The sequence below is a fragment of the Lepus europaeus genome, chromosome 4 (genome assembly GCF_033115175.1).
Source record: "Lepus europaeus isolate LE1 chromosome 4, mLepTim1.pri, whole genome shotgun sequence".
Taxonomy (NCBI): domain Eukaryota; kingdom Metazoa; phylum Chordata; class Mammalia; order Lagomorpha; family Leporidae; genus Lepus; species Lepus europaeus.
In genome coordinates this window covers 51,699,500-51,726,549 of record NC_084830.1, presented here as the reverse complement: position 1 = coordinate 51,726,549, position 27,050 = coordinate 51,699,500, and the positions used below count along the sequence as shown (strand labels likewise).

Below are 27,050 nucleotides of genomic sequence, written 5' to 3'. Positions count from 1 at the left end.
TCCTGGCAAACCGGTGTAATCGAGGACTGCACCAAGTGAAACAACATTCCTGACGTTACCTCTCCTCTTTTTCTAGTTACATTTCAGCTGAAAGAAATCTATGCTATTATGAGCTGAATGGTAGACATTCAACGTTTTATGACATATTTTCATTTTTCAAAAATAGTGATGGCTAAGTAAATTATTTTCAACTGATAGGCTGAATAAAAGTGGTTTTTCAGTAGGCTAGATCTTCCTGATATTTGAATATTCTAGGCTTGGTTCATGGGTGATTACCCATGTTTCTTAGTAAAGGTGAAGTACATATTTTCCCTAAGAAATATGGTAGTACATTAATATCTAAATAAATGTTAATAATGAAAATAGTAGTTAATACATTGCTTCTACAATTGAGTGGCATTTGGATTTGTAAAATTTTACACCCATTGGCTATAACTATTACATACTTTATTGAATTCAGAGATCTGAATCTATTCCTTTTATTCCTCTTTAAGGAAATGCTGCAGCAGGTGAAAATCATCTCAGTAAACAACCCACTTGTTTTCCTTAATGCCAAGAAATTTCGTACTGATGTAATGAACATCATCCAAAAGGAAAATGTCAACAGCCAGGCACTTGATGATATCAGCAAGGTAAGAGAAGTGGTTTCAAAATTAGGGTGCCATACTATAGATAATCATGAAATAAAAAATATATTGTATAAATAGCAATGCATTATCAAATTGTCTGGAGATTTTTTCCCTCTCAGCAAGACCTAATATTTTATTTTATGTTTTATTTTGTTCTTATAGTTAGCTTTTAGGTTATCACTGTCTTGTTCACTCATTGATTCATTCATTCAATATATATCTAAACGACATGTATAGTAGGTCCTACAGCCCAGAGAAGAACAAATAAAAAATATAGTTTAAAGGGAACTTTTAAGAAGAAAAATGTGTTAAGTCCATCCCAAGTGATAGAACATGATAAATGACTTAAGAAAAGAATAAACTATTTTTATCATTATTATAAAATTCAGCAAACTTTATCTTCCTAAGTCATGACAGTTAACAAACACTGAATCAAGTGCATTAGTGTGATCTAATGTGAATGACCCATCAGTCATCATTTGTATCCTTAACCCTGCTGCAATACTAAGATCATGGAATCAGTAACTAAGCTGACTGGGTTTACCACCTACTAACTGTGAGATCTTTTTCTTTAAAAGATTTATTTATTTATTTGAAAGGCAGAGTTACAGAGAGACAGACAGATAGAAAAAAAGAGAGAGAGAGAGAGAAGGAGAGAGAGAGAGAGATTCTATTTTCTGGCTCACTTCCCAAATGGCCACAATGGCCAGGCCTGGGCCAGGCCACACCCAAGAGCCAGGAACTTTATCCAGCTCTCCCATGTGGATTCAGGGGTCCAAGCTCTTGGGCCATTTTCTACTGCTTTCCCAGACACATTAGCAGGGAGCTAGATTGGAAATGGAGCAGCCGGGACTTGAACCAGCGCCTGTGTGAGATGCTGGTGTCTCAGGTGGCAGTTTTACCAGTTAGACCACAATTCCAACCCCTAACTATGGGATCTTAACTGAGTTATTGAATTTTGTTTTTCAGTTTCCTTTTCTGTAACTGAGATTTTTTTTAAAATGAGCTAATTTACACAATGCAAAGCATTCAGAATAGTTTGTGACCTACTCAATACTGAAAAATTGTCTTGTTATCATCATACCTCTCTTTCTGTTATATTCATGGGCACTTGTTATCTCTCAGTCACTCAAATACATAAGAAATATTAGCTGTCCCATTTCTTGTGTGTAAGGAGTTTTTCTGAATTACATCCCTGCCTCTTACAGCTTCACACTGCTGCTTTTGGGTCTCACCATGATCCATATCATGGAGGTCTTCCGTCTAGGATCATATAAATAATTGGCAGGGATCCAGGCAAAGTGAAATGTTAGGCCCCTATTTAAAAGTTATTAGTAGTTTCAAGTTGATGACAGCACAGCATTAAACCAAATTGGAGACCTTTCTAAGCACGAGGCCATGTGCTAGTGCAAAGGTTGCAAGCATGACACTGGCCCTTGACTATATCTATCGCTGGACCTCTCTTAATTCCTCCTTGAACTTCTTAGGGTTTGATTTTCAGCACAGTACGGGGAATCACCACCGATAGATTTGGGTTGAGAAGAATTTGCTCTACTGCCAAAGTGGAAAGTATATTTTTAGTTGTTCAGGTAAATACTAGGTCTGTTTCTTTCACAAATTCATGTTAAATACTATGGCAGTCCTAAGCCATATTATGTTATGTAGGTTCTTGTGGACTAATGTAAACTCAAAGCTACATGCCTAACAGGATTTGTTCAAAGTTCCAAATAATCTGTGTGGGCACAAACTGATGAGGTCTTTACTAATTATATACTGAATTGATCTTCTGTATATAAAGAGAATTGGAAATGAAAAAAAAAAAACAACCTGGTGTTAAAATGGAAATGGCATAGAAAATTAATTAATTTGAAAAAAAATTATGTAGGATCTCTGTCTTTAATGTGCTGTACATTGCTATTTAATGCTATAATTAGTAATCCAATGGTAGTTTTTTCACTTTGTGTTGCTATATGGGCAAAATGTTGAAATCTTTACCTAATATATACTAAACTGATCTTCTGTATACAAAAAAAAAAAAAAAAAAACACAACAAAGTTCCAAATAATCTAATTAAATTGCAAGAAGTTTGTTGTCTTATTTTTCAAAGATGCAAATTTACTTCTTGAAATTATATATTACTGTATGGCCTTTATTAGATCTACTGCAAAATTCTTCTAGCTAATCAATTATTGATAATTAGTAGTTTTTCTTTAGAATGTTGCCCTGCAAGAATAAGTTTACTCCAACTTATTTTCAGGAGTTGAAAATTAGCATGTGTTTATTTTGTAACATGTCGAATCAGAAATAAAGCTCTTAAATAACATCTGCAGTGAGGAGATATCCCATTTATGACTCTGCCTTCATGGAAGTTTAGAAATGTGAATCTAATAATCAAATAGAATTTCTTGAATTCAAGTTATGGGTAGGTAATGACAGCAAAGGGTATTATTTAACTCTGAACTTTCTGTTGCTAAAAAAGGATCTGTTAAGACTGAGTTCTACTAGATGAGAACAATGCAAACATTATGTACATACCATAAATTTTAAAGGATATATCAAAGATTGAGATGGCCATCTGGAAGGCTGCTGTCTGAGGAACTGGGGATAGACCTGCACATAAAATGGTTAAATGGGTTGTCTGGAACTGCATCTCCTGTTATTGTTATGTGCTATCTGTCAAGGATATTTGTTTCTTGGTTTAAAGCTTATGCATTTATTCCAAGTTCAGTCTTAGATAATGAGTCTGCATCAGTTGATCTCAGCTGCATCTTTTCCTGCTGTCTTTATGCTGAGTATGCTGTCTTGAACCTCTGTACTTGGCTGATGCCATGTCTACTCTACTCTGACAGGTGTATTTTCAACAGACACTGGTGATGGAAGGATCATTTAAAATATTCCAGGGCAGGGAAATCAGACTATTCAAAACACAAACTGAAAAAGATCTACAGTTTTGTTATACTGTGCAATATAAGCCATAATACAAAAGTTAGGAGCTCTCAGGATGCTAATGTTTGATGGATTTCTACATATTATTTATAGACTACAGATACTCATGAAGTAATATTAATCACCATTTTGTGGCTCCTCTTCTGAAGAAAAGAATTGATTTGTTATTTACCCCCAATTTTTTTTTTGTTCAGCAAGGTATATTTTTATAAATCCATTTTGTTTTTTTGAAAGTTTCAATTTATGGAAAAATTGAGAGATAATATAAAGATCCTACATGCATCACACCCAGGCCCCTTATTATCATCATCTTGCACTAGTGTGGCATATTTGTTACAACTTCCAAATTAGTTCTGTTACCATGAGTGAAAGTTTGTGATTCATTCTTTTTCAGTTTTACCTAATGTCATTTTTTCGTTCCAGGATATCATATACACCATGTTCCATTTACTTGTACAGCTCCTATGTGCCTCTTGACTATGACAGTTTCCCAAATTTGTCTTTTAATTTTTTTAAAAAAAATTAACACATAAAAATTGTACATATTTATGGGGTATCATGTGATGTGTCAACACATGAAAACATTGTGTAATATACATATTTAATGTTTCTTTATGGTGAAACCATTCAAAACCCTTTCTTTTTGTAAAAAGAAATAGTAGTATTTATCATTATCTATATTCACCTTATAGCATTATTGTGTAATAGAACATCAGAACTTTCTCTTAAGTACAACTCAGAATCCATTAAACAGGCTTCTCTATCCCTTCTTCCCCTTTTCCCCCCAGCCTCTGATAATCACTCTTACATTTTTAACTTCTATGAGATCAACTTTTTTTGGATTCCAGATATGAAGATAATGTGATGCTTGTCTTTTTCTGTGCTTAGCTTATTTCACTTAACAAATTGGCCTCCAGTTCTATCCATGTTTATTTCAACGTGTATCTGTACCACGCTTTCTTTATTGTTCCATTTGTTGGCTATTGTGCATTTTGCTGCAAGAAACATTAGAGTTCAAGTTGCTCTTTGGCATACTGATTTTATTTCCCTTGCATGTATACCCAGTAGGGGGATTGGTGGATCACATGGTAGTTCTGTTTTCAATTTTTTGAGGAACTTTCATTCTGTTTTCCAAAATGGATTTCAAATTTTTTGACAACTCTGACAATTTATAGTAGTATTATTCAGGTATATACTTCTAAGGACATTATGGAGGTCATTATACCCTTCTCATTATATCAAGAATACCCAACTCAACAAGACAAATACCTATATTTTTTCTTTGATTTGTGGTAGCCAATATATTGAGTACAAAAATGTAACATGTATTACTGAAACTGACATCTTGATATTTGATTATTGTTGATAGGTCTTGTCTATACTCCTGTGTAACAGTCATGTTTCTATTTTTCTACTTGTTGAATTCTTTACTTAGTGAACAATTAAGCCTGTGACTCTAAAGTACATTGAAAGTATGTTGTGTCAAAAATTAAAAAGAAGAAAAACAAAAAAAAAGAAGGATGGAGAGAGGGAGGGTGAGAAGTATATACAATTTTAAGAGCTTAAAATTGTAGATATGAAATACATGAAATCTGTTCTCTTTATATAAATATACTTTAAAAAGAATAAATATTATGAACTTGAACTGTTCTTGTTTGTTGTTTATTGAGCACCTTGAGGTAGTGTTTGCTAGCTTTCTCCACTGCACAATCACTCTATTTTCTCCATTTTTACATGGTATGTTTTGGAAATGACTCCCTGTGTGCAGCCCACACTTAAGGTGTGTGGAGTTGTGTGAAGTGTCTATATAAATTTTAGGAAATAATTCTGTCAGATGAAATATATTTGAGGAGGGAAAGCAAACTCACATTTGTTGAGTGTTTCTAAGGGGCTAATCTTTTTAATTAGACTGCCTAACTTAATCATCACCAGTACCACAATGTCAGTGACAGTGTCTCAATGTTACATAGAAGGAAGATTGAGACTTAGAAATGTAAAATAACCTAGTGGAAATTGTGTAGCTGGTAACTGAAAGAGCCAGTCTAAAACTATATAAGCTGCACCTTTGCCCATGAAGAAGAGAAAATAGAAGTTTTCTAGGCCACCATTTGATGAAAACTGATTTCACGCGAGAAGCATTAAATGCAGTGGCTGGGAACACAAGGTTTGTGATTAGGAAGGCAAATGCTTTGGTTGTGGCCTACGCCTTTACTAGCTTTGTGACTTTGATCATTACTTAACTTTTCTAATGTTTAAGTCCCTGTTGCAGCGAATGAAGTCAATATCTTCACAGGATTGTTCTGGGGATTCCATGGTAATGTAAAGTCCACGATGCACCATGAATTCAGAAGAAATGTCAATTATCATCATTATCATCATCATTAAAAAAATAATGATCCATTATTTGAGAAGTAGACAGCATCTGATCTTGTCAGAGGTTATCAGTGATGATCAGAGAAGCCTAACTGAGATACAGAGCCATTTGCTTTATTTTTTAACTTTTATTTAATAAATATAAATTTCAAAAGTACAACTTTTGGATTATAGCGGTTTTTCCCCCCATAACCACCATCCCACCTGCAAACCATCTCATCTCCTACTCACTCTCCGATCCCATTCTTCATTAAGATTCATTTTTAATTATCTTTATATACAGGAGGTTTATACTAAGTGAAGATTTTAACAGATTGCACCCACATATACATACAAAGTGTAACGTACTGTTTGAATACTAGTTTTACCGTTAATTTGCATAGTACAATACATTAAGGACAGAGATCCTATGTAGGGAATAAGTGCACAGTGACTCCTGTTGTTGGTTTAGCAATTGACACTCTTATTTATGATGTCAGTAATCTTCCGAGGCAGAGCTATTTTCATCTCTAGCATTTCTGTAAGTCAGAAATATTTCTCAGGCATTTTCATAGAGCTGGAGATAAATGGTTCTCTTTTGTGTAATATGAAATATATGATCAAGGGCTCTCCACCTGAGTATGCCCTGTTAATGTAAATTTCTGATTGGATATGTTATATGAGAAACATGTACAAATGTTTAATTTCTGTCTAAAAGCAAAACAAATTTAGTCTTGCAGAAAATGTTCTAAAAAAAGATGGTCTGACTTGATGACATAAATTATTTACTAGTATATGGTTATACTTAGAAATAATAATAATTTTATTATATCAAAGCTTGTTGTGTAACATTCTGCGAACAAGACAATGAACATAATTAGTAGAGTTTTTTTATTATTCTTTATGGAGAAAAGAAAGATATGCTATGAATAGCATATGAATTTTTACAATATTTACTTTTCTTTATATTTGTTTTCTTTCAGTGTGAACAAAATACGTTGCTCAATTCTCTCTCCAATGGCAACTGCAATGGTGAGTTAGCTTTAAGGAAAAGAGAAGTCAAAGTGTTCTGACTTGAATACAGACCAGAGAGTAAAGTCTTCTCCCTGTCTTCCTCCCTCCTCTGTCCTATTCTTCTATTTCTCCTCTTCCTCTTCCTCCCTCCCCCTTCTTTCTCCTTCTCAGTCCGTCTCCCTTCTGTGTCTGCTGCCTCCTCCACTCTTCCTCTTCCTCCTTTCTTTCCTTACTTCTCTCTCCTCCTCTCTGCCTCCTCCTCTTCTTCCTCACTTTTCTCCTCCTTCTTCTATTTGCTCTTCCCTCCCCTCCTCCTTTGCTTCCTCTTCCTCTTTTCTCCTCTGTTTACCCTTTCCTACATCTTTTCCTTCTTCTTGTTTTTCCTTTTCTTTTTTCTTTCTCTTTCTTCTTCCTCTGTCTTTTTATTTACTTAAAATACTCAAATACAAAATGAAATTTATGATATTATATTTAGTTTTAATGTGATCAGAATTTTCCCTCAAATATCATTGTTTTGATTTTGGATTTCTACCTCCTCAAAAAACCACCAATTTAGAACAATTACATATTTGGGTAATACAAACAAATGTTTTAATGTGGAGGTGCCTGATAAATTATCCAGGTCAATGTTTATTCTCTAGAAATTTAGTTATCCTTCTGTTGAAACTCATGAGTTGACATGACTTTGTTTCAGTATAAAAATAATTTAAGGACAGGAAGAAATGATAAACTACTATGAAATGTGAGTGAAAAGCATTATGATAATATGGAAACTAAATGATAAAAGAATTAGAGTTGAATTTGGATAAATCTGCATATTTATCTTTTCTTAGAAATTGTTAAATAATGCACAATTGTGGCTTTTGTTTAATATAATGGTAATAAATTCTCTTAAGTTGTTTTACATGATAATGATATATATTTAGAAAATTCTAGCTAGGTGGAAATGCAGGTTGTTTTATTGTATTTATTGAGAAATATGTTTTTCATTTTAAAAAATTTTTAAAGATTTATTTATTCACTTATTTGAAATGCAGAGAGAAAGAGAGAGAGGAGGAGGGAGAGTCTTCCATCTGCTGGTTCACTATTCATTCCCTAAACCAGAACAGCTAGGGTTAGTCCAGGCCAAAGCCAGGAGCCTGTAACTCCATCTGATTCTCCCACATGGGTGGTAGAGACCCAAGCTCTTGCGCTGTCTTTCACTGCCTTCTCAAGTGAATTAGCAGGAAGCTGGATTGGAAGTAGAGCAGCTGAGACTCAAACTGGTGGATATTGGATGCCAACATTGCCAAGTTGCAGCTTAACTGACTACACCACACCACCAGTCCTTGTTTTCCTTTTCATTTTGAATGTTCTTGAAATAATTTTAATCTCAAATTCATTTGACTTTCTAAAAAATGTATTGCAAGTATAATTACATCTATTACTTTAAATATATATTTCAAAATAAGTGATTTTCTAAAGCATGGAGCTAAAGAAATGACATGACTTATAAAAGAACAAAAGAGCACATTACATAATTCTGTTATTAGGTCACAAGTTTGAGTAAATAATTCTATGCTGAAGGTTAGGATAAAGTGGATAGTTTTTTTAAATTTTGATTTTTTTCCTCTTTTAAAAGTAGGTATAAAATAATTAAACATATTTATGAGGTAAAGTGTGATAAGTTGATACAAGTACACAATGTATAATGATCAAATCCAAGTAATTAGTATTTCCACCTTAAACATTAAAATTTTTTAAATAATGGGAAATCAGTTAAAACATGTTATTTATGAAAAGAATGCCAGGTTATTGCCCTACTTCTTAAGCCTTAACTCTTTCTCTTTTTTTTGGTTGACTCTAATTTTATTTATTGTTTCTCAGATAATTTGTGACTTGTTTCTATTTTGGGTTTATTACTAGGGACAAGAAGTTAATAGATGACCAATTTTGAGGAAATGGAAGCAAGCGAGAGAGAGAGAGAGAGAGAGAGAGAGAGAGAGAGAGTTGGAGAGAGCTAGCAAGGGAGAGCAGATTAACATGCCTTTGGGAGTGACTAGGATTAAGTCTCACCTCCACTTTCGATTCCAGCTTTCTGTTAATGCACACCCTGAGCAGCAGCATGTGATGACTCAAATACTTGGGATCCTTGCCACGCATGCAGGAAACCCTGATGGAGTTCCTAGCCCCTAGTTTCTGGGTGGACCAGCTCTGGTTATTGTGGGCATTCGAAGAGTGCCCACAGTAGATGGAATATCCCTCTCTCTCTTCTTCTTCTCCTTTTCTCCTCCCCTCCCCTGGTCAGACAATTCAATTAAAACCAGATGGTAGAATTAATGATATCCAAACAATTGTCTCTCACAAATTGATTAAATCATTACTAAATTTAAGAGATTATAATGGTATATGATATAAGCATCACTATTAAGAGAAAGAACCAAGAGAATTTTTCTTTTTTTAAAAAATGTTTTACAATGGATGTGAGCATGATTCAGAAGCATGTGGTTAAAGATCTGGGAAAAGGGGAGACTATTCTCAATAACTGGCAAGCAATCTTGTCTTTGGCTGAGGATTCAGTTGGATGCCAGGCTTGGGCTGCTGTGTTCTCAGGTGGAGAACTAGGAGAGACCTTTTGACCATTATTGTCTCTCTGTTGACTATGTATTGTGCCAGAATGCACATTTCAGTGCCTTTCAAAAATGGAAATTATACAGGCAGGTTTCTGATTGACACACCATTAAGCTGGAAGTCTTTACCAGAAAGAAATTTATAACAGAAAGATAACTCAATATCCCTGATAAATTTGGATATCAGGAAATACTCTTTGCAAAGCTCTGTTGTTCAAAGAAGAAATCATATTGACAGAGGAAAAAATATAAGTAAAATGGTGCATATCAAAACTTAAAATGGTGCAGCTAAATCAGTACTTCTGGAAATTTTGCATACTGAACTGCATATATTAGGAATGAAGGCTAAAATACTTATTAATTACCTATATAAAAAGATAATACAAAATGAATCTAATACAAGTAGAAAGGAGGAAATATTTAAAGACAGAAACAAAAATGGAGAATAAACACACAATTAAGAGGCTCAACAAACCCCCAAGTGAGGGCTCAAGAAGTTGGGTCTGTGCCACTCATCTGGGAGAGCTAGACTGAGTTCCCAGCTCCAGGATTTTCCTGGCTCAACCCTCACTATTGGAGGCGCTTGGGAAATGAACAGAAGTTGAGAATGTGCTTGTTCATTCTTTCTCTCTCTGTCTCCCTTTCTCTCTCTCCCTTTCTCTCTCTCTCTCTCTCTCACACACACACACAGAGAAACACTGTAGTTTGTGACTAAACAAACATCAAAAACACCTGTATGTCTAACATAAGTAGCAGGTATATATAAATCATCATATATTTATACATGAGTTTATAATATATATATATATATGATACTGAACATTGTATTAATCTTTTAAACATACTTTTGGGAGGAAAAACAAGGCAAAGAAAAACAGATTCTAATTCCATTTAAACTTAAACAGTTTAATCATATTAATTTTTGCACTTCTAAAGACTATACAAATGACGTCTCTAAGTATTTGTTCCTGGAAATACATGCAAGATCCTTTATAGGAATGTTGCTTATGATCCGGGCTAAACTGGAAACAACCAAAATTACAATACAATAGATAAATAATATGTAACATGTTTATGTAAGGGACAAAACACACATCATAACATCTGTTGTGTTACAGCATGTGATATATTCTAAATAATAATATAGCATGTAGAATAGAATAGAATGGTCTAGAAATATATGAGTAACTGTATTTTTCTACACAAACACTAATGAAGTTCACATGTCAGCTTCTCTTTTCTAATGTCTTGTAGCACATTTACTTTCTTGTGATGTGCTCTTGAAGATATTTATGTATTTCTGGTATAATACTTGCTTAATGAAAATTTCTTGAACATTTTACTGGCCTGCTCTACCAAGAACCTTTTCAGGGAGTTCTAAGTTCTGCATCCCTACACAAACTTTGCACTGGACGGCAGCTAATGGATAAGGCCACCTTTGCTGTGTCCTTATGAAACTCTGACACCTGTAGCCTTTTATAGCAGCCTGGTGTCATTGATCAGAATATTTCTTCTGCCATTCTCCTCCTCTCCCCTCTTGTGATACTTCTAAATACCCTTGGTCCTTTGCTCTCTCTCCTGTTTAGTAACACTATCCTGCTCTCTTCTCTTGATGCTTATATACCATTATATATTATTATGTTCACCGCCCTCATGATTGATTTAATCTCCCAATTTAATTACTGAAACCTGCAGCTCTTGGTTTCATTATCTTTACATTTTCACTTCAGTCACAGAAGTGACTGATTCTGTCCTTGATCATGTTCAGAATGAATTAGTGTGACTTTCGTATTGATTTTCTCTGCTATGAGAAAAACGATTCTGAAGTTTTGAAGCTCTCATACGGGGAATGACAGAGAACCCAATGGGGTGGCTGAAAGGGAAGATGAGTTTAGAGTGGAGGATGGTAAACTCAAAGTGAGACCATCCAGTGGGTTCTGGGTGGATACAGAATAGATCTCGAAGTGACCAAAGTGATGTCATAAACTGACTAAGCAAGTGAGTAAGGTGAAAGGAAAAAAAAAAAAAAGAAATCCCTTTCTTTCCTCAACAATCTTTTTAAAGGGGAAAGATTTGGAGTTGAGCACATAATAGCATAACCAAAATATACAAAGCAAGCTACATAAAAGACAGAAATCATGTTATTTCTCTGAATCAAAATAAAAATGATTCTACTTGTGGAAAAATCTTTCTTTACTATTTTTGGTAGTTTGGATCCCAAAACATTTCACTCATCTATGCTAATACCAAGAGGCCCCCTGTCTCAATATTGGTTTTAGAGTTAGGATGCTCCAGTTCTGCTTTAACTACCTACTCTCCAACTTGTGTTCTTATCACCCCCCTGGTCTTGACTCACACATCGCATTCTTTCTTTCATTCCTATATTAACTTATGTTCTTTTCCAGTGAGTAAAGACTTCTTATCCTTTTTGAAATAGTCATATTTACCTACTAAATCATGGGGACAATGATTTATATTTACATGTTCAAGGATGAAGAAATTAGACATGATCTGCCATTGTTGACCCTGATATCTAAACAAGTTCTTACCCCTCCAAATCGCCTTCCCATCCATCAAATCACCAACCCATGTATTCAAGTTGCCTATTGCTTTGGTAATAAATTACTACCAAATTCATGTCTTGAAAGCACAGATTTAGTATTTAACAGTTTTGGGTGATTGAAATCTAAAATGGGTCTTTTGGACATAAAACTCAAGGTTTTGGCAGACAGGGTTGTATTCATTCCGGAGGGTCTAGAAGAATTTCCAGGGCTACCTTTATTCCTTGGCTCTTGGCCCCACTCTCCATTTCCAAGTCAGCAGTGCGACAACTTGGTATCTTTCTCCGACGTCTCCTTCTTACCACACTTCTCTGATTCTGAATCTCCTGTTTCTTTCGGATTACATCGGGACCACTTGGACAACCTAGACTAAGCTCTCCATCCCAACACCCTTAATTTAATTTTATCTGAAACTTCTTTTTTTACCATGTAAGTAACATATTCCCAGGCTGGGGATTAAGATGTAGACATCTTTGTGGGTTCATTATTTTATCATACCCAGTCTCCCATGCCTCCTTAGTTCTGTCTGCACACTTTCTTCACCACTTGGAAAACTTCAAATAACTAGTTCAACTAACTTGTCTCCCTGTTTGGTTGTGAGTATTTTTAGGATAGGGACCATCATCTCTTCTTGTTAACTGGTATACTTAAATTTCCTGGGATAGATCTTAAATTAAGCACTGAATACATATATATATTTTCTGACTGGATGAATGAATTTATAAATGAATGAAACATTCAATAATATTGCAAATGTCTCTAAAGGTAGTATTGTGGTTTGTCCTAAATGTTTATTGCACCCTTGTTTCTTGAGAAATTAGAGATGTAAATCTGCTTCTCAACAGTTAATTGATACCAACAGAAAATAGTTTCTTTTAAAAAATTGTGCGACTCACAGACTGTCAAGAATCTTTTGAAGTATATGAAAGCTCTCCTAAATTATGCAACTATGAATACTTTTTAATTAAAGGAGTTAATGAATATTCCTCAGGAAAGAGCTGGCTTCTACCGTCTGGAGTTAATTGCACACCCACACCTGATGGTTAATTTCTTTCTGAAATGTTGTTTTTTGTAGATAAAGCTCATCATTTACCACACTCCACATGGGTATAGATTAGTTGTCTCCTTTGCACATGCTGCAAGCCTACTTCACTTTGCTTAAGGCAGGATATTAGCTGTGCATTCACTCCTCTCTTTTCCAGGGTGATGTGATTTTTATTGCACTGGTTGATTTACTTAGAAGCTTACAGCACAAGGTTATAGCCATAAAATCAGTACAATGGCAGAACTAAAAGGATAATGTATAATGTAAAGCTTTACTTATTTTGGAAAGATTTCAGAAATGTCCATTGTGCTTACACTTTCATTTGAGTCAATTGGTAACTTAACAATTAAGGATGTCTTTTTTATTTAGAAGAAACATCATGAACTGCTTCTCTTAAAATAGCTGCCTTAAATTATTGTTCACAACTACATGGCATGACTCTTGCTTTATTTTGTTTTGTTTCTTTCTGAAAATATACACACACTTGATTAAAGGAATAGCAGATGTAAAAATAAAAGACAAAGCAAGACACGGCATGAATGAGTTCTCAAACAATAGATTTTTGTATCTCTACTGATAAAGCCCAAATGTTTACATAATTAATCTATCAACACTTAAATTATGAAATTATGACCAAAAAAAGGCAAGGACAATGTAGACATTATAAATATGGTAGGATAGAAAAGAAAAAAAAGCTTTTTTTTTTTTTTAAAGAATTTTCAAAACCTTTTTATCACCATTTTCTAGTCATTTGGAGACAATTACCAATCTCTGGATCACATACATGCAGATTATTTTGCACTCTAGTATTTCTAAGTTCAAAATACCAGTTAAATCGTATAATCTACTAGTGACAACCTGAATTACTGAATTGAGAAAAATTCTAAGCTCTTGTTTGACCTCACTAGAAAAATGTGTCATAATTGAATATGTATGTGTGTGCTGGCTATGGAATGGAATGTTAGAATTCATGCCATATAGTTATGGATAATAATTTATGCAACTTCTTTTAGGGAAAGCAATGCACTACCATGTTTTCTAAATAAAACAATTGCAGAAATTCTTTCAGATTGCAATATATTTTTGCCACACCTCTCTTGCAGATATTATTATTATGTTTTCTAGTAACTAAATAATGAGATGTAGGCCGGCACCGCAGCTCACTTGGCTAATCCTCCGCCTGCAGTGCCAGCACCCCGGGTTCTAGTCCTGGTTGGGGCGCTGGTTCTGTCCCGGTTGCTCCTCTTCCAGTCCAGCTCTCTGCTGTGGCCCAGGAAGGCAGTGAAGGATGGTCCAAGTGCTTGGGCCCTGCACCCGCATGGGAGACCAGGAGGAAGCACCTAGCTCCTGGCTTCGGATTGGTGCAGTGCTCCATCCGTAGCAGCCATTTGGAGGGTGAACCAACAGATAAAGGAAGACCTTCCTCTCTGTCTCTCTCTCTTTCACTAACTCTGCCTGTCCAAAAAAAAAAAAAAAAAGAGATGTAAATATCTCAGAACAATTCATCATTCATTACTTTTTAAACTTTTAGGGTTAAATGATAATGCTGATTTTTTTTTCTACAAAATGAACAAAAATTTTGATTGCAGTTTAGTTTGAAATATATGAAATTGTATAAAAGATAGATCATATGGTTAGCAAAATGTTGTAGAAATGTATGAAAGAAAAGGCTAATTGATCCATTATTGAATATATCAGTGGTTTAAGTTACTTAATCAAAGTCATTGGATTCTGGTAAATAGCTGATTTTTTTTTTTTATGTTTAAAAGGAGTATACCACCTTTAAACAGTGCTTTGCTTGAAAACCTTTATCAAAACTACTTGGAGCAGGGCAGTTAGGGTGGGATTATGGAGAAACACCTAATTTGTAGCCTTTACCATTTTACATAGTTTATGTATTTTCTATTGATTGATTTTAAGCCAGCAAATATTATGCAAGAAATCAAACAATCTATGTTATTAAACATACAGTTGGGAAAATATGTACATAATTGACTTTTGGTAGCTAATATGACCTGGCCCAACCTACTTCTGTCTTTAGAGAAACCATACATATTTTATTATATCAAACAAATATATTCCAAAGGATAGTTATAGGAAACCATCAAATATTGAATATCAACATGCATTGTAAGCATTATTAGTGCTACCAGAAAATTTTAAATCTAATTTTTAAGGGGAGATCTAATTTAATCATATATATATATATATATAATGAATTATTGATGTTTTCTGGAAAAGCTTTCTTGATCATTCACTGTTAGAAACTTTTGTTATACAGAAATTTAATAAAATATTTTGTTATACAAAAATTTAATAAAATGTGTATTTTTATGACTCAACAGTCCACTCATCATTATAGTCAGTATTCTTTGCCTATAATAAGTATTTTACTTTTTCTGTAATCTTAATCCTTTCCTATCATTGATAGTGAGCAGGGGCAACTTTTACTTGAAGAAATAAATAAGTAAATTTAAATAATAAAGAAATGATTAAATACTTTATTGGTAAAGCCCTAGATTTAATTAGGCAAATTGTGATTGATAACGGTTACCACTGAGTTGTCTGAAAATAAGCTAACTTATGATTATTTTTTATTTTATTTGAAGTTCTACTTTACCATTTTAGGCCAATGGAAACATAGCCTGAGTCTATACCCAACACTTTTCCTCCCTTCTCATGAAAGGACATGGAAGCGCAAGGCACTGCTAGAGTTCCTGTCACATTGTTGGCCCTCCATCACTGTTGCTTGAATAGGAGCAGGCAGTTTTAGGTCCTAAGCTATCATTGGTGTCTAATTAAGGCTGTCCATATGATTGGGATTCTTACGTCTCTACATTGTTTCTACTCTATGGAATCTTACACATCTCTCAAGGCTACTTTTCTGTATTAAATCTTCCCTGATCACTCCAATAAGACTTCTCTTTTTTATATCTCCCTACTTTTTATTTTTCATGTCATTTGTATAGCAGTGCTATCTTTGGCACTCAAGGATATTATAAGCTCCTTGATAAAAGGAACAGGATGTCACACATATTGATTATCATCCACTACATCTAAAAAAGTATCTTGGACAAAACACATTCTCTATAGTTATTATCCAATTAATAAATCTTAATTTATATTTAAGGTGAAACTTGGAAAAAATTTCATGCATGAATACCACTTTTCAAATACATTAAAATTATTTTGTAGCTTTTTACTTTTATTGCCATATAACAATATTCATAACTATTTTATAATTTCTGCTTGCCTATTTTTTCTTAAGTAGCAGTTTTTTAAATGCACTCTTTCCTTCTTACTTCTCTCCGAATTGAGAAACAATCATATTTCTACTTTTCTGTAGCTGCTAAAGGGAAAGTACTGAGGATCTTAATTGGCAAAAATATTCCAATTAAGAATTTACTTTTTTTTAGGGAATTCCATAATAGATTTGGGTTTATTTGGTAGAATAATAAGGGGAGAATCTTTGCCTACATGATCTTTTTTGAGAGTCATAGTGCTCCCAAGAGGAACCCAAAATGGGGCCCTGTTTCTGTTAGAAAACTGTGGCCCAGAGAATGTCAATCAAAAAGACAAAATGAGCTCCTAAATAAAGTCTTGGGGGTGGAGGTGGTGGGTGTTAGGTGTATTCAGAGATTTACTGTGAACGAAATGAAGTTTAATTTTCCAGTCCCTCACATGGATCCTTGCATAAAAAGTCTCAACAAGAGTCGACTGTTTCCTAATACCTGGGCCCCCAATTACAAACATTTCATTCGTTACCAAACAGGGCTCTACATGTTGGCTTGCTCCTTTAGGAAACAGTGTGATAACGTGGAAAGCACACTGTTCAGGATGTCTAGAGGCCTCAGAGTTTGTCTGTGATTAGCACTAACCTACAAGATATTCTTTCCAAGGGCCAGCACTGTGGCCTAGAGGGTTGAGTCGCCTCCTGCAGTGAAGACATCCCATGTGAGAGTCCAGCTGTTCCGCTTCTGCTCCCACTCTTGCTAATGTGCCTGGGAAAGCAGAAGAAGCTGGTCTAAGTTCTTGGGGCCCTGCACCCACATGGGAGACCTGGCAGAAGCTCCTGGCTCGAATTGGCCCAGCTCCAGCCATTGCAGTCATTTGGGGAGTGAACCAGTGGATGCGAGATCTCTCTCTCTCTCTCTCCCTCCCTCTTCTCTAAATAAATAAATTAATAAATAAACTAACTAACATGAAAATTACTTAGACCATTCATTCACATAGTGAATGCTCCACACATTCTTTTTAAAAAAAGATATTCTCTCCAAAGCATTTGACATTGCTGAACCTCACTTTATCGGGTAATCAGCTTATTCCATCTTTCTCTCTAGGTTATATGATAACTTCCTGAAATAAAATTTTAATAATCAAAATGCAAAGTTCAGAGGCAATTAGTAATTAACTAAAAGTATTAAAAATAAGAAGTGTTCAGACTTATTCATTTTTTAACATTTATTTATTTCAAAGAGTTACAAAAGAAGGAGAGGCAGAGAGTAAGAGGGAGAGAGAGAGAGAGAGAGAGAGAGAGAGATCTTCCATCCGCTAGTTCACTCCGCAAATGCCTGCAACTGCCAGGGCTGGGCCAGGTCTAAGCCAAGAGCCAGGAAGTTCTTTCGGCTCTGGCATTGCGTTGCAGGGGCCCAAGGACTTGGGCCATCCTCAGCTGCTTTCCCAGGCCATTAGCCTACTGAACCTACTGAACCAGAAGTAGAGCAGCTGGAACTTGAACTGGCACTCATATGGGATGCCAGCATTGCTGGTGGCAGCTTAACACACTACACTACAATGCCAGCTACGAAGTGTTCAGATGTAGTGTTAATAATCACATGGCCACTGTTGTCTTCCCACCATTCAGCAAATTCAGTAGCAGAAATCTCCAAGACTTCTCCATAACTTGGGTCTCTGTTCTTCCTACAGAAGAAGCTTCGCAGCGCTGCACTAGTGAGAAGTATTCATTAATCCTGGATTGCAGTGGATTGACCTTTTTTGACTCTTCTTCAGTCTCCATGCTGGTTGAGGTATTTCTACAGCCTGGGTTTACACTGAGAAATTCCTGTCTCTTCAGTAACAAGGATTTTCTCTCATCTCAGCTCCAATGTCTTAAGCCTGCTTTGTTCCATACTCATCTTTTCGGCCTCTTTGCCAGGGGCATAGATTTGTTTTCAGGAGATCAGGCTTCTAGATGTATGCATGTGTGGGTGTCAGTATTCATTCACAGCACATGGACTTGAGATATAGTGGGCATCATTTCTGCTGGTCAGTTAGCTTACAAGGCTTCCAGGAAGAAGAAGAAAGCCCCTGCTGGTACACTGTGGTGATGGCAGGATTTTGGGCCAGTGTCACTCCTAGTCTCTAAACAGTGCACAGGGCAAGGATTTTTCTCTGTACCCTTGGGTAATAGTGCCGTCTTCTGTACCCCATGATCTTTATGGGGTCTGCATGAGCTAGGTGTGCAAAATTACAACCCAATTTGCTTATTTAAAAAAAAAAAACTGATGCAGCTCACAAACTCCTATTTTCCACAAATAGAAAAATCCTTAATTTTGCTAATTCAGGGAAAGATCAAATCCTTATGAGATTTCCCCTTTGCCCCTGACTTTAATACAGAGCCTCTCTCCTATTTTCCTTCTGTTCTTTCCCTTAATGCTGTCAATTGTCCCGGGAGGGAAGAGGACCTTGGGGCTGGAGAATCTTCTGTTCCTGGTGTCCTAGCTTCTCAGCCCACTCTGTGCACATTGCTCAGCTCACCTAGTCTTCAGGTGCTTGTGCCCAGAAATGTTCTTGCCCTGGAGTCCTGTGGTTTCTAACCTTGTGGCTTTGCATTTATTCAAAGCATCTGTTAAAGTGCTATGCAAATAATTGGAGCTCTTTCACTGCGTATCTCCCTCCCTTTTATTGTGCTCTCCAAATCTGACCCTTAGAAGCCTCCCTGAACTCTGGTTCTTCTTACGCAGCTCAGGGAAGCTGCAGTGTTTTGTGTGGGGGATCTCATCACATCATGACTCTGGAATGCTTTGTGGCAGATCAGAGGACCATCCTCATTTATTCTTCTCTCAGAGAGTGCAGTTCTGTGCTGCCTGATGCTCCTTATCTGAATATAGTTGCTTTCCTATTTTTGTCCAGTTGTTCACTTATTTATGGTAGATGGGATAGCCTTGTATTAGTAACTCAGCGTAGATAGAAGTGGAGATTGGACATTGCCTCTTAAAGAGTTCATATCAGAAGCCTTGAATGGTCCCTTCACAAGGTGGAATTTGATGATTTTGTTGCATTATTGCATACCTTCTATGTCCATTCATATTTTAAGCTTACTTTGAAACTTCAAATTTTCAAACCCAAGATAATACAGAGGTCAGTGTTTCCTAAACTGCTAGTATAAAGTCCAATTGTGGGATCTCAGTGCAGCTGAGATGTTAGAGAAATCATTTCATTTGTGTGGGTTTCGGTTTATTCATTTGTGAAAATGAGGGGCTGATTTTGATTCAGAATTATCAGATATTTAGGAAGCAAATAGCTATGCAAAGATAATTGAGGTTAAAATATCTTAGACCTTACATCTAATAACTATTTCTGACAATCTACTATTTTCCCACATAATATACTTTTATTTGCTTGTTGGTTACTTTAAAATCTTTGCATAAGTAGACGTAAAATTCAATCTGAATTCTTCTTACTTTCTTGCAGCTAAACCAGGGCTGTCTACACATAGGCCCTCATTGCTGGAGGCCTTCTTGTGTTGGGCACTTGTACTTACTGTCTGTTACTCAAGTGTAGAACTTGTGTGCTTAGCAGTCATCTGAGGTGCACGTTTAAAGTGTAGTCTCCTAGATCCTGAGTCACATCCAGGATCTTCATTTTCAGCAGTTGTAGGTAATTCTGATGCAGGTGGTCTAAGGATCCTGTTTTGAGAAAGGTTGGACTAGGGTTCTCTTGCTACTGGGAAAGGCTGATATATGTATTTTTTTATTATTATTATTTTTTTTGACAGGCAGAGTGGGCAGTGAGAGAGAGAGAGACGGAGAGAAAGGTCTTCCTTTTTGCCGTTGGTTCACCCTCCAATGGCCGCCGCGGCTGGCGCGCTGCGCTGATCCGATGGCAGGAGCCAGGTGCTTATCCTGGCCTCCCATGGGGTGCAGGGCCCAAGCACTTGGGCTATCCTCCACTGCACTCCCAGGCCACAGCAGAGAGCTGGCCTGGAAGAGGGGCAACCGGGACAGAATCCGGCACCCAGACAGGGACTAGAACCCCGTGTGCCAGCGCCGCTAGGCGGAGGATTAGCCTATTGAGCCACGGCGCCGGCTTTGTATTTTTGATCAACTCTGTTTTAAATTTGTCTCTGGAATTATTAACTGCCCTCTCTGAAGAGTGAAAAACAAGATTTTAAGATTAGTAAAGAGAAGGGAATGGTATCTTATTCTCAATGATCTTAGGATTGAAGGTTGATTCAGAGAAATCCAAACAATCTGGGTACTGGATTTGTTGAGAAAGAGGGTTTTGTAGTGTTTGTTTTTTTTATCTTTCACCTTATGATTATAAAATTCTAAACAATGGAGTGATGGAGAAATCAACTGCCAACCATTTATTTTTAAATCTGCAGAAAATGCCTTTTATCTTTGGTCAGTTTTTTTTTTTCTTCATCTATATACACAAAACAAGCAATTTTGAATTACTTTTCCTTTTTAATGTCTTTATTACCAATCAGTTTACTTCATTATTGTAACATTATTACATATGCTAAGAACATAGGCTTTAAAGATATACACACCCTGGATCCAAATATCAGCAGTGCACTAGTGCTGTGGTCTATGCTCAAGAACTGTTTGATTTTGTATAAACTGGACGTAGAAGCATTCCTTCTATCCATGTGTTGAGAGGCAGAAATGACAGATTGCATAGAAAGACCCTAACATAGAGTTTAAAAGTGACTGAGTACTCAGTAATGTGAGCCTCTGTAATTTGTAACATTATACCAGCTTGTTATTTCTTAGGCCCAACCACTCTGGCAAAGAATCCAGAAAAAGAGCTGCAGGGACTCTTCAGCCATGCATGTCTTCCCACCTTCTAACAACATCCCCGCACTCTCTTAGTAGTTGTTTTAGCAAAGGGAACATTCTCTTGGGAGATCTCAGCTGAAGCAGGGGCACTGACTTCTATTTACTGTTTGACATGGGACACTGGAGAGGTCAGTGGACTGGAGATTATGTTTATCAGCATCAACAAACCATGCACAGCAATGTGTTTGTACTTCATCGAGCTTAAGAAAAAGTCAAACACTGAGAGGTCACCTTGAATTAATCATTTTATCCTACAGAAGCAGGAACCATCTATTCAATGGCAAATTCCCAGTCCATGCATTTTTTATTTAGTTGTTTGTTTGTTTGCTTTTTCATTTATGCTCAAACTGATGCATAATTCTTCACAATTCTCATAGAGAACTACTTACTGCTGGAAGAATATGAGGAAATTCTGGGTATATCATGTATTCTCTTAGATTGTAAATGCAGCTTTTTGTACTTTATATGTAAGATATATTACCACTATATAACCAAAAGCACCCTACTGTAAACATTATGGCATTATTAAAATAATATTTAATAAAGCAATAAAAGTTTGCTTTCACTGCCTTCCATGCACTACTTTGGTTTGGGTGAATTTAAGATCAGAGTCTTTTATATGTTATTTCTACTTGAGATTTTTTTTTAAAGATTTGTTTATTTGTTTGAGAGGCAGAATATAGACAGAGAGAAGACAGAAGTCTTCTACCTGCTGGTTCATTCCCTAAATGGCTGCAATGGCTGGAGCTGGGCCAATTCAAAGCCAGGAACTAGGAGCTTTTCTGAGTCTCCAACCTGAGTAGAAGGGCCTGAGCACGTGGCCCATGTTCTACTGCTTTCTCAGGTCATTAGCAGGGAGCTGGATCAGGACTAAAGCAACCGGGACTCCATCCAACACCCATATGAGACACCAGCACTGGAGGCAGCAGCCTAGCCTACTACACTACAGTGCTGGCTCCTCTACTTGAGATTTTCTAAACCTTAAAAGAGACAAGACTCTCTCATGTATGCCAAGCAAATTAATGAGAATGTCTCATTGTGATGGATCTTTAACAAAGGAGGCTGAGCAACAAAACTTGGCTTGGAATCTAGGAAATTGCTCAACTGACTCCCCGTGCTTGCTATTTACACAGTCCTTGAATCTGCTGAACTTGTCATAAAATATTAAATAGTAAGTCAGCAGCTTTCAATACTTTCACAAGTGGGTCTTTGGCTACCCACAGAAGAGGCTGAGAACATTTTATATCACTGTCACAGGAATAGAAAGATGATGTTTTTCATTTTGTTAAATAAAGTGGAAAATCTAAGCAGCCAAATAGAGTGTCAGTAAAGGTGAATGCCCTGCTGGGTTGATCTTGGCCTTCTAGGCACTCACCGTGTTATGCCGAACCATGTAACAATGCCTCCCTCTGGTGGTTTGACTTCATAAACAGGATCCCTCTCTCTCTCTCTCTCTCTCTCTCACTCTCTCTCTCTCTCTCTCAAATGGAAACATCTTTTCTTCTGAAGTCCATCTTATTGCTTCCTGCCAGCTATCCTGAATTAATTGTGGCTATACTGAAAATAGAGTAACTAATTAACATTTCAAATATTCTTTCAGATTTACATGGACTGTAAGAGCAGGAGTGTGGATGTATCATTAGCCAATTGCACAGGTAATAGTGTCCTGGGCTGTCGTTGACCACAATTCTGCTGCTGCTCCATGTGTGCCCTTATATAATCTGTTCTTTCTTGTAGCTTCCTTGATTAAAGCAATGAAGTACTATGGAAACCTAGACTCAGAGAAACCAATTTTTTTTGAATCAGTGTCTGCTGCAATAAGTAACAGCTATTCAAATAAGGTGAGTGGAATAAGTTGTTTGGTATGTAGGAGTTACGAGAAATAAGAACATAGAACCAAGGGCTTTGCAGTTTTTTTCTAAAACTTATTACCCTTCTGAAATCTAGAATCTATTGAAATTTCTCTTTACTACAGAGCTGTCTGCCACAAGTGAAGGTTGTTGCCTTTCCTTTTGGGGGGCTAATTATGATCTCTAAAGCATCATTTGGATCTTTTAACAATGTCACTGCTCCAGAGGTGGGTAACATCTGGGCTGCGGGCCCATGAAATTTGGTCTGGCCCTGCCAGGGCAACCACAGGTGGACTCAAAATTTAATAAATCTATAGCAGGCTACTTAAAAAAAGATTTATTTATTTATTTATTTGAAATGCAGTTAGAGGCAGAGGCAGAGAGAGGGAAAGAGGTCTTCCATTTGCTGGTTCACTCCCCAGTTGGCCACAACAGCAGGAGCTCAGCTGCTCTGAACCCAAGAGCCAGGAGCTTCCTCCAGGTCTCCCATGTAGGTGTAGGGGTCCAAGCACTTGGGCCATCTTCTACTGTTTTCTCAGGCCATAGCAGAGAGCTGGATCAGAAGTAGAGCAGCCGAGACTTGAACTGACACTCATATGGCATGCTAGCACTGCAGGTGGTGGCTTTACCTGCTATGCCACAGTGCCAGCCCCAGCAGGCTACATTTTTTTCTCTCTCTTTTTTTTTTATTTAATAAATGTGAATTTACAAAGTGCAACTTTTGTATTGTTGTGCCCCCCCCCCAACCTCCCTCCCTCCCTCGGCCCTCCCTTCTCCCACTCCCTCTCCCATCCCGCCCTTCATCGAATTTCATTTTCAATTTCCTTCATATACAGAAGATCAACTTAGTATATACTAAGCAGGGATTTCAACAGGCTGCACTCACACAACTGCACAAGGTATAGGGTATTGTTCGGCTAGTAGTGTTGTTTTTAAGTTTCATAGTAAAACACATTAAGGACAGAGATCCTACATGGGGAGCATGTACCCAGTGACTCCCGTTGTTCATTTAACAATTGGCACTCTTATTTATGACGTCAGCAATCACCCGAGACTCTTGCTATGAGCTGTCTAGGCTATGGAAGCCCCTTGAGTTCACCGACTCTGAACTTGTTTAGTCAAGGCCGTATCGCAGTGGAGGTTCCTTCTTCCCTTTGGAGAAAGGCACCTCCCTCCTTGATGGCCTGTTCCTTCTGCTGGGGTCTTGTTCACCAGGATCTTTCATTTAGGTTGTTTTTGCTTTCCATGCCTATGAGACTCCCATGGGCCTTTTAGCCAGATCCGAATGCCCCAAGGGTTGATTCTGATGCCGGAGTGCTGTTTGGGGCGTTTGCCATTCTATGAGTCTGCCCAGCAGGCTACTTTTAAGTGAATTTTTAAAATTATTTATTTATCTATTTGAAAGAGGTATACAAAGAGAAAGGGACACACACACAAACACACACACACAGAGAAAAGAGACAGAAAAATTTTCCATTCACTGGTTCACTCTGCAAATGGCCTCAACAGCCAAGACTGGGCCAGGCTGAAGCCAGGAGCCTGGAACTCCATCGGGGTCTTCCAGGTTGGTTCATCGATCTATTGAGTCAGAAGTGGAGCAGCTAAGACTTACCTGGCCTGCAGGCCAAACATTCCTCACCCCTGGAGTAGTGACATTGATAAAATCTACACTCATGTGAGATACTGGCATTGCAGATGGAATCTTAAGCCACTGCACCATGATGCTGACCCCTTAAGTTGCAAATCTTGTATGGTCTACAAATGATATTGTAAATATCCAAATGGCCCTTGGTAGAAAAATCAGTCCCCGCTCCTGGAAGCTTTTATCATCTATCAAGGATGAACGGCTTGCTTTAATCCTTCTTGCAGCATTAGCTGTCCCGGGAATTTGAATCTACCTGTCTCCAATGCCAGACGCAGATATTTTTTCCTGCTGTGATACCCTTGTCTTCAAGCTTATTTTATTTGTCCTGTTTTGCAACATTATTTGTGGAGTCTAGTGCTAATATGATCAGAAATGGTAAACTTATTTTCCAAAGACTTGTATTTATGGTTTAGTTTTAGTTCTGAGACCTCTGATTTCCTGTAACTTTTCCTTTGACTTTTAAATCATTTTGCCTTTCCTCATCCCTAGTAGAACATTTGGTGTCGCCCAGGGTCAGCCTTCTTGCATTCAATCATAACAGTATGTATTTATGAAATAATAGTATATTGTTATTATATTATTATTCCATAACTAACATGTATTGAGTGTTCATTGTGTTACAGGAATATTTTAAAGGCTTTACCCATATTAATTAACTAAATTTGCCACAATGTCATAACATAGATAATACTATTGGTCCCTTTTTTAGAAATGGGAAACAGAGGGAAGTTATGCCATCTTTAAGTGGTAGAGCAGGTCTCCAAGTCAGCAGTCTGACCATGGACCAACCTGGGGTGTTAAGGTAGTATTCTCTGTTACCTCTTAGAATGCCCATTTTCTTAGTATATCTGTTCAGCTTGCTTCAGTTGCTACTGTTCTTTCACTGTGGTACCGATTCAAGAGTGGAGTAAGTGGCAGATGCTGATTTGTTTCTCTTCTATTTCAGAATTTGAACAAACTCTGTGACCACAGTGAACTCTGAGGCCCTTTTGTTGCAGTACACCTCTTGTCTTCAGCAGCTGCCCTGAGGAGGCCGTACTCTGGCATTTTGCACACCTTTTTCATTTAGATTCCACAGATGGCCTCTGCTACTAAGTAGGATGTGTCTTAGTACCTGCACATCTACTGAACGAGATATGGCAACAGTTTTTCCTAACCTTTATGAGTAAGCAGGTTCACTTAGTTATTTTATGTAAAGTCAATGTGCATTTAGTTTTTTAGTGTACTGATGGGTAAACATGATTTGATTTCCTTTGACTACACTATGTTGTGCCATTTTATGTCTATTCTGTTGTAAGTTAATTTGTAAAAGTGATAAATGCTTTTGTCATAAGAGATTTGGAACATTTATAAGCCAAATATTTGTATGATTTCAGGATCATTCATAGCATAAAAACAATTTAGTAAATATACAATTTTCCTATTTCCTCACCCCACAAAAGCCATTTAAACATCAATAAGGTTAAATTACCTTGTACAATAGAAAAATGGAATTACTAAAAAACTAAGAAAAGCAATTGACAAACTAGAAACCATTGATCTTTATTTATACCCTTCAATACATCCTTTCATGAAGTATTCCAATAAGGCTTTCCCATGTAGAAGAAAACTGGTATCCCAATAAAACCAAATCTTTGACCCAAGTTAATTTTGCTATGAGTAATGCAAATGCTTAGGATCTTCAGTACAGATAATTCTAGTCTCCACATTCCCATCCCCTCTAAGAGGCTTTGTTTTCTGCTTAAGTATTTTTGGAGCCAGAAATATGGAAATTGCCCATTTTGAAATTTTTTACATATATAATTTTTAGATGAGAAAATACTACTAGTAGAATAGCCTTGTGCTATTCTAGTATAAGATTATCTGTACTAGTTTGCGGCTTCCTTATTTCATAGACATAATAATAAAATATAATATACTTATCTATCTATATCACAGTAGATAGAGCTCTATAGTATGGTTTTCTTTTTCTCTTATTAGAGGGGGGCTTGATATGATTATCTGTAAGCTCTCCCATCAAACAGGATAATTGGCAACTAAGTACAATAAACCAGGAGGAATTGTATAGGTGATTGTTTTCATGCTTGATTATGTATTTATCATATACAAGTACACAAAGTTTTATACTTTTATCTAGCAAATTGATTTACCTAGGAGGAAATCTTTCTTTCAAAAATAGACATAGATAACATAATTATGTTTAAGTCTCAATGGTATTTTAGCTGTTCTAGAAATTAGCACAGTAACAAACAGCAAGATACTTAAAGTGACTCTGATGCAATGGTTGTCAATAAACTAAAGAATGGTCATTTAGGTGTTTTCAAGGGCACTTATAA

The 27,050-nt window shown here is 36.6% G+C and overlaps 1 protein-coding gene across 1 annotated transcript in view; it reads left to right on the top strand.

Moving 5' to 3' along the window:
• Nucleotides 1-25,696, top strand: part of SLC26A7 (solute carrier family 26 member 7) — a 132,133-nt gene extending 106,437 nt beyond the window's left edge. Inside the window, exons 13-18 of the mRNA XM_062189506.1 lie at nt 495-632; nt 6,911-6,959; nt 18,083-18,183; nt 22,820-22,874; nt 22,957-23,060; nt 25,661-25,696. Coding sequence (XP_062045490.1) covers nt 495-632; nt 6,911-6,959; nt 18,083-18,183; nt 22,820-22,874; nt 22,957-23,060; nt 25,661-25,696 — 483 coding nt within the window. The remainder of the gene's footprint in view (nt 1-494; nt 633-6,910; nt 6,960-18,082; nt 18,184-22,819; nt 22,875-22,956; nt 23,061-25,660) is intronic.
• Nucleotides 25,697-27,050: the final 1,354 nt, after the last annotated feature.